The 8,790-nt window shown below is 36.6% G+C and overlaps 1 protein-coding gene across 1 annotated transcript in view; it reads right to left on the bottom strand.

Moving 5' to 3' along the window:
• The window catches only part of Cbr-kin-18, a gene marked incomplete at both ends in the record, with an annotated part of 12,484 nt that extends 4,626 nt beyond the window's left edge, over window positions 1-7,858 (bottom strand). The window contains 6 exons of the mRNA XM_045243540.1: window positions 594-730; window positions 2,460-2,879; window positions 4,293-4,445; window positions 5,741-5,936; window positions 6,455-6,628; window positions 7,718-7,858. Of these exons, the coding sequence (XP_045097254.1) occupies window positions 594-730; window positions 2,460-2,879; window positions 4,293-4,445; window positions 5,741-5,936; window positions 6,455-6,628; window positions 7,718-7,858 (1,221 nt within the window). The remainder of the gene's footprint in view (window positions 1-593; window positions 731-2,459; window positions 2,880-4,292; window positions 4,446-5,740; window positions 5,937-6,454; window positions 6,629-7,717) is intronic.
• Window positions 7,859-8,790: the final 932 nt, after the last annotated feature.

Raw genomic sequence — 8,790 nt, 5'->3', positions numbered from 1 at the left:
TTTCAAAATCATTTTCAGTCATTTTTGGCCATTTTCAGATATTTTCAGGCCATTTCTAGCCAATTTTAGCTATTTTTGAAGCTATTTTCAGTCATCTTTCAACCATTTTCAGGTCAATTTTAGACCATTTACAAGCCATTTTTAGGCAATTTTCAGGCCATTTTCAGTCATTTTTTCGCCAATTTTAGCCATTTTTAATCATTTTTAGGCCGTTTTCAGTCATTTTCAGGCCATTTTTAGCCATTTTCGAAGCTATTGTCAGTCATTTTGAAGCTATTTTCAGCTATTTTTAGCCGTTTTCAAAATCATTTTCAGCCACTTTCAGTCATTTTTCAATCATTTTTAGACATTTTTGACGCTATTTTCGGCCATTTTCAGTCAATTTTAGGCAATCTTATGCTCATTTTAAGCCATTTATTGGCCATTTTCAGCTAGCTACTTCCTGTCATTTTCAGCCTATTTTTGACCGGTTTCTGAAAATGACCTAAAAAGGCTGAAAAAAGCCTTAAAATGTGGACATTTTCAGCCATTTTCAGCCAATTTTCAAAATACAGTAATCCCGAAAAACACCAAAAAAAGAAGAGAAAAGCTACAGTACCATGCACATTATCCATAGCACCAGTGAGATTCGTTGAGACAAGCAATCCAGCTGGTCCCCCACCGCCTCCACTGCTCTGCATCGAACGGAACGATGTGAGTGATGCGCTTCGAGATGACGCTGAATCGCCGGCTGAAAATCGAGAAACTGAAACTGAAAATTTGGAAAAAAAAAACTAGAAAATGGGCGGGAACGAAAGATAGGAATTTCAGGCAAATTTTAGGCAATTTTAGGCCATTCTTGACAGTTTTAGGCGCTTTTTTTTTGGCTATTTTCGGTCAATTTAAAGCATTTTCAGTGCATTTTCAGGATGATTCTCAAAGTGATATTAGGCCAATTCAGGCATTTGGGGCTATTTAAGGCCATCTCAAACAGATTTATGCGAGTTTCAGGCGCTTTTAAGGCCTATTTTCGACCATTCGCGACCATTTTCAGCGATCCTAGGCCGTTTCATGCAGGTTTTAGGCCATTCTAGGCCACTTTAGGCAAATTTCAGGGTTTTTGTGGGCCATGTTAAGGTCAATCTAGGTCAATCTAGGTCAATCTAGGTCATTTTAGGCGGATTTCTGGCCACCTAAGACGCTTTTTTGGCCCTGCCAGGCGATTTTTGGCCATTTTTTGGGGTTATTTCGGGTCATTTTAGCCATTTTTGAGGCTATTTTAGGCTATTCTAGGCCGATTAAAGGGGGTTATAGGCCATTCTAAGCAGTTATAGGCGCGTTTTAGGCCTTTTCCAGACTATTCTAGGCGGGTTTTTGAGCAAATTTGAGCAAAATTTAGGCTTTTTTCAGATAATATTAATTAGACCTTTGGTTTATCAATTTCAGGTCTTTCTAGACCGATTAGTGCGGGTTTCAGGCCATTTTAGGCCACTTAGGCAGTTTTAACGCAATTTAGGCTCAGTAATTTATGCAATTTTTGGCGGTTTTAAACGGTTTTTAAGCCATTTCAGCTCAAGCTAGGCCCTTCTAGGCCCTGTTGTTAGGCCATTTTGAAGCAATTTTCAGCCTAGTTCTTCTCATACGATTCTAGGCCTTCTCAGGTTTTTTAGGCGCATTTTAAGCCATTTTTGACTGTTTTAGGCCCCCCTTTTCGGGTAATGTTAGGCCATTCTTAACTATTTTTAGGCTGGTTTGAGGCAATTTCAGGCCTTTTCAAGACATTTTTAGGTCGTTCTAGGCCGTTTTTGCTGGGCTTCGGCACTCTACCTGATCAAAACTATCAATTCTAGGCTGTCCTGGGGCAATTTCAGGTCATTTTAGGCAGTTTCTAGACCATTTTAAGCGGTTTTAAGCTATTTCAGGTCTGATTCCGGACATTTTTAGACTAGTCTTACACTATTCGACTTTCTTAGGCCATTCTAGACAAGTCTAGGCCGTTTTAGGCGGATTTCAGGCATTTTTAGGGGGGCCAGTTTAAGCTTTTCTAGGCCCTTTAAAGCAAAATTTAGGCTTATATAGACGCATTTTGAAGCGATTTCAGGCCGATTCAGGCCTTTGTTAGGCCATTCTAGACCAGTCTAGGCCGTTTTAGGCGGATTTCAGGCATTTTTAGAGCCAGTTTAGGCCATTTTAGGCCTTTCAAAGCAAAATCTAGGCTAATTTAGGCGTGTTTTTAGACTTTTCGAAGCAATTTAGTCTCATTCTAAGCTGTTTTAAGCAGATTTCAGGTCATTTTAAGCCATTTTCAGGCATTTTAGAACTATTTTTTGGCCATTCCAGGCCATTTTAGGACAATTTTAGCGCCTTCTAGACCGCTTCAGGTCGTTCCAGACGGGTTTCAGGCCATTTTAAGTGAATTGTTTGACAATTTCAGCGCATTTCAATGGGGTTTTCAAGCCTTTTACAGAACATTTTCTCACCTCTTCCAATGGAATGCGGCTCGTTTCCATGAAAATCGAGATCATCGTGTGCTGGACCACCGCCATTCGATTCGCTGCCATCTTTGCCCTCCGTCTCATCCAAATACATCAATTTTCGCATTTTCTTATACTGGAAATTGTCCAATTCGAGTACCATGTTCTTCGTCCGCTGAATCAGCTCCTGAATTGTGTCCGATGGGCGTGGCTTCTGAATGAACGGATGACGGAAGCATTCCTCGGCCGACATCCGTTCTTCTGCCGGCTTTCGGAGACATTTATCAATGAATTCAACGAACTCCCGAGACCATTCTGGCTGTTCGGAGGCGTCGTCGATTGGTGACAGTGTTGGCGGGTCGTTCTGAGCAATGTGATAGAGGGCAGACATCGCGTTCATACTGAATAGTGGCGGACGGCGTTCGGCTGCAAAATTTGGGGGGGTTGAGAGTGATAAGAAAAGGGGCGGAGCTTGGGCGCATTTTTGAGGTTTCAAATGCGATTTTTAGGCACTTCTAGGCCATTTTGTAAGTCAATTTCGGCCAATTTTAGGCTCTAAATCGGTCAAAATGGGAATCAATAGATCTCATTTCACGCAGTTCTGGGCCAGTTTAGGCGGTTTTTCGGCAAGATTTAGGTCAATTTAGGCCGAATTCAGTCCTTTTTAAGCCATTTTGAGCGATTCTAGGCCATCAGATCATTCTAGCACATTTAAAGAGGTTGAGAGTGATAAGAAAAGGGGCGGAGCTCTAAAAATCCGAAGTTTTGAAAATTGAAAAACACAGTTTTCAGACGAAATTTGACATTTTTAGGCCAGATTTCAACCCATTTTAGGACGATTTTGACTGTTTTTAGGCGGATTTCAGGCGCTTTTAAGGCCTATTTTCGACCATTTGCGACCATTTTCAGCGATCCTAGGCCGTTTCATGCAGGTTTTAGGCCATTCTAGGCAATTCTAGGCAATTCTAGGCCATTCTAGGCCACTTTAGGCAAATTTTAGGGTTTTTGTGGGCCATTATTAAGTCAAATTAGGCCATTTTAGGCGGATTTCAGGCAACCTGAGACGCGTTTATGCAATTTTGGTCAGAATTTGGGGGATTTTTCGGAAAATTATTATTCGTTGAAAATCCAAATTTTTGACAAAATTCATCAGTTCTAGGCTAACGTTTTCCACATTTTCAGCAACACTTTTCGGATTTTTCCCCCGCTCAGAATTCAAAAATTTTTGTCGTTTTAGGCGGTTTTTAGGGCCATCTTAAGCTGAATTCAGTCCTTTTTAAGCCATTTTAAGTGATTCTAGGCCATTACAGGCGCTTTTAGAGGTCATTTCAGACCACTTTTGGTAGTTATAGACTCCGTTTTATGCCATTTTTGACAATTTTAGCACATTTAAAAAAGGGGTTTAGGCAGTTTTAGGTAAATTTTAGGCATTCTAGGCCGTTTTAGGCCAGGTTTCCGTCCATATTAGGTCAATTTGGAGCATTCTTCAGCGATTTAGACTACATTCAGGCCATATTCGGACGTTTTTCGGTCATTCCAGGTCGTTTTAAGCCGGGGGGTTTGCAGCAAATCTGGGTGAAACTAAATCATTTTTGGGGAATCGTGTAGGCAAATTTAGGATGTTTTAAGCCATTTTAAGCCATATTGTGACAGTTTAGGCCAATTTTAGGCCCTTTTTCAAGTATTTTGGGTCATTTAGACAAGTTTAAAGCTTTTTCGAAAACTATTCTAGGCCATTTTTAACTGTTTCAGGCCAATTCTAGGCCTATTTTAAGGCATTTTCCAGCCAATTTTGTCGAATTTCAGCTATTTTTTTCAAATCTTCACAAAAAAACTCACCCAATTCTATGCACGTGATTCCGAGTGACCAAATATCGGCTCGATCTGAGTAGTGGCCTTCGTCCATCGCTAAAATCACTTCTGGAGCCATGAAGAATGGTGTTCCGATGAACGTTTGAGCCGGATCGACGAGAGACGCCGAACCGAAATCAGCTGCAAAAATGAAGGGATTTTCAGACGTTTTCAGCCAAATTTTGATGATTTTTTGATGAATTTTGTGCTAATTCTATTGATGAAAGCAATTTTTTAGCAAAATTTTAAGCCATTTCCACGAAATTTCGACTGTTTCTAGGTCGATTTTCTGGTAATTTCTGCCATTTTTTATGTTAAAATATGAATTTTTGAAGCCATTTTCAGACAACTAGAGCCTTATTCTGAACTTTTGGATCATTTTTTTCCGATTTAACTATTTTTAAGATACTGTAAACGCTCTAATCGAAGACCACTCACAGTACTTGAACTTTGAACTCGTATATCTCGGTTCCTGTAGCAGGTATCAAAACGTTGTCAACTGATAAATCACTTATCATAATGTCAACAGTATTTTATCAGTTGACAACTTTTTGATATCTTTTAAAGGGATCAGGATAAAATGGCTCAAAGTGAAAGTTGAGGGTGGCCTTCTATTATTGTGTTTACGGACATTTTTAGACATTTTTAGCCAAATTTTCGATAATTTTGAGCTGAATTTCATCCCTTTCGAGACAAATTGATGAATTTTGAGTAATTTTAGGTCGATGGTGACCATTTTTAGGCTATTTTTATCGTTGAATAATGAATTTTAGGTCATTTTAAGCCTATTTTTCATTTATCTCTGATCATACTTGAGCATTTTTAGCCAATTTTTGACAGACTTCATTGTTACAAGACTGAATTTAAGCCATTTTCGGGGTATTTTCCGGGTCAATTCTGACCATTTCGAGACGTTTTCAGCCAATTTTTAAGTGATTTTCAGACAACTTTCAGCAAAATTTCAGATAGGTTCTGTGCAAATTTTTTCATCATTTTCCTAAAATTTAACGCCTTTTTTAGGCCGATTTTTAACACATTCAGCTGATTCCAATTTCGAATTTTCAGTCATTTTCAGACGAATTTCAGACAAATTTTTGCCGATTTTCCGGGTCTTTTCGGGTCCGTTCTGACCATTTTTCAGCCAATTTTAAGCTTTCTTTTTTCGAATTTGCAGCGATTTCTCAGCAATTTTCCGGTCTTTATTTTGGTCGATTTTCACTATTTTCAGCTCGAAATTTGATGATTTTCAGTCATTTCCAGACAAAATTTGCATACTTTTTTAAATATTTTTCTAGATTTTTTAACAAATTTTCGTGACATTTTTGCGTCTTTTTAGGTCGATTCTGACCATTTTTGAGCCTTTTTCAGCTAATTTTCAGTCAATTTTCAGCTGTTTTCGCTCATTTTTTCTCCAAAAACGTTCTAAAAACACTTACCTAGCTTCACAATCGCTTGATCGGACAGTAAAATATTTCCAGCCTTTATATCTCGATGTATCCGTTTCAGACTGTGCAAATAGCGAAGAGCATCGAGAGTTTGTGAGCAAATCGCCGCAATTTCCACTTCTCGCATTCCTTTTCGAAGCACGTCTACTATGTCGGCTGCCGAGCCGATACAGTACTCCATTACGAGCTGAAAAACATGGATTTTTGCATTTTTGGGGGTTTTCTGTGTGTCCGGATGTCCGGATGTCCTGATTTTTAGAGTTTTCTGTGTGTCCGGATGTCCGGATTTTGGAATTTTCGGGGGTTTCTGTGTGTCCGGATGTCCTGATTTTGAATTTTTTGGGATTTTCTGTGTATCCGGATGTCCGGATTTTGGAATTTTCGGGGTTTTCTGTGTGTCCGGATGTCCGGATTTTTAAATTTTCGGGGGTTTCTGTGTGTCCGGATGTCCGGATTTTGGAAATTTTTTGGGGTTTTCTGTGTGTCCGGATGTCCGTTTTTTATGTAAAAAACGTAGTAAAAAGATTTTTCAAGATTTTTCAGAATTTTCAAAATTTCAAAATCGATTTTCGGCTCATTTTTACTGGATTTTTTCAAAATTTTCAGTGAAAAAATCCCAAAAATTTCCAAAAATTCAATTTTTCGGGTTACTGTAGCTTCCTTTTCTTTAAGTTTCAGCAATTTTAGTAATAATAAAAAACCTACCCAACAAGTGGTTTCTTTTAGGAAACAAGCCTTATAGTCAACGATGTGTCGATGGACTACTGTATTCAGAAACGAGACTTCTTTTAGAATATCATTCCATTTCTCAGTCGCCTGTTTTCCACTGAAATTCATCTTTTTGATCGCCACCGTTTGCTCGTTCTCCTTGTCGTACGCCTGCAAAAACATTGGAATCTCTAGCTTGATTTTTGAGATTTTTAGGTCAAAATTTGGCAAAAAATGAGTTTTTGAGAGCCAAAAACAACAAAAAATAAGCTTATTTTCAGCAGTTTCAACCCTTAAAATCGATTTTTTGAACCAAAATTTGAATTTTTAAATTGCTAAAAAACAGCAATTTTTCTATTATTTTTTCAGAAAACACTCTCGAGAAAAATGGTTTTAAAACCAAAAAAATTTCTATTAAAATTTGTGATTTTGGCCCGATTTTTTTTTTCATTTTTTCAGCAATTTTCAGCCATTTTCAAAAGTGATTTTCGCTGAAAATCTGCTATTTTTTCAAATTTTCACTGGAATTTTCTACGATTATACAGATATTCCGGGGTTTTTCGGGTCGAAAATTCGAGAAAAATGGTTTTTTTTAAAGTTAAAAATGACAATTTTCAGGCAATTTAAAACGAAAATTTCCATTAAGAATTGTGATTTTGGCGGCCATTTTTTTCCCATTTTTTTCAGCAATTTTTCTAACATTTTTATCTTTAAAATCAGTCATTTTTTCCTGGAAATTCGTAATTTTTCTCCGATTCTTCAGAGATTTTTCTTGGAATATTTGTCCATTTTTCTAGAATTTCCGAAAAATTTTCAGAAAGTTTTCAGGATTTTTTATCAGAAAATTTTGAAATTTTCGTAGTAGAAAATCATCAAAATTTCAGTCTGAATTTGTATTTTTGTATTTTTTGTCGATTTCTCAACGCATTTTCACATAGAAAAATCAATTTTTCAGCCAATTTTCAGTCATTTTTATAGATTTTTCAGAAAAAAATCATCGCTTTTTTCCAGACCAATTTTCGTATTTTTCTAAAAATCTGTCATTTTTCTCATTTTTTTTTTCTGGAAATTTCTACGATTTTCCAGAATTTTTAGTCAATAAATTTGTTAACTTCTCAGCAATTTTCAGATTCTTTTTTGTATCAAAACTCCATTTTTACCGTTGAAAGTATCATTTTTCAGCTATTTTTGCATTCAAATCGGTTATTTTGTCCAAAATTTTGGCATTTTTTCGCATCGAAATCTCTAAAAATGACTCACAAAATAAACGGCACCAAACGATCCATGTCCGATTTCTCTCAAATCCTGATACCGTACTTCTGGATCTTTTGTACTGAATAATGCGGCTATCACCGGGTCCTTGATCACACCGGGCTTTTGTAAAACGGCCGATGGAGCCATTGCTCAGCTTATTTTGAAAAGGGGGAATAATAATAATGATAATATTATTAATTAATTTAGGTTTATTAGTATTGATTTTTGATCGAATCAGAATCTTCTTTTGAATAAAGTAGTCGTCGTCACCGGAGACATCAGCCAGATTTTTCGAATTTTTCGACGTTTTTTCGGGTAAAAACGAAAAGATCTGGAAATTTGAGAGAAATTAGAGAGAAAATGAGCTAGAAAAGGAGCGAAATAGGCTAAAAATAGGCGAAAAAAACAGAAAAAAATGAGCTGAAAAATCGGGTACAAATTGGCTGAAATGGAAGAAAAACGAGATAAAAATGACACAGAAATTTGAGCAATAGATAGGAAAAATGAGGATTTTTAGGGTGTTTTTTTGTAAAGATGAAAATTGGAAAATCGACATTTTCAGCTAATTTTTAGCCCGAAATTCGATATTTTTAGCTAATTTTCGGGCCAAAATTCGACTTTTTTCCGCTATTTTCAGCCAAAAAATCCACATTTTCAGCTAATTTTTAGTTTAAAAATTGGCATTTTCAGTGATTTTTAGCCAGAAAATCGACATTTTCAGCTAATTTTTAGCCTGAAATTCGATATTTTCAGCTAATTTTTAGTCAAAAAATCGATATTTTCAGCCAATTTTAAGCCAAAAATCCACATTTCCAGTGATTTTTTGGCCAAAAATCGACATTTTCAGCTAATTTTTAGGCCAAAAATCGACATTTTCAGCTAATTTTCAGGTCAAAAATCAGCATTTTTACCTATATTTTTAGTGAAAATCACTGTTTTTTGTCTCAAAAAAAAGACAAAGAGTATGCATGCGACAGTCGGAAAACAGGTAGACAAAAATCGGATTATCGGCAACACTTCCGATTTTTTGTTTCGTATTTTTCAAATGTTTTTTTTTGGTTGGACAATTATAGAGAAAT

The sequence above is a fragment of the Caenorhabditis briggsae genome (assembly GCF_000004555.2).
Source record: "Caenorhabditis briggsae complete genome, chrIII, whole genome shotgun sequence".
NCBI lineage: Eukaryota > Metazoa > Nematoda > Chromadorea > Rhabditida > Rhabditidae > Caenorhabditis > Caenorhabditis briggsae.
This window is presented reverse-complemented; position numbering and strand designations above follow the sequence as displayed.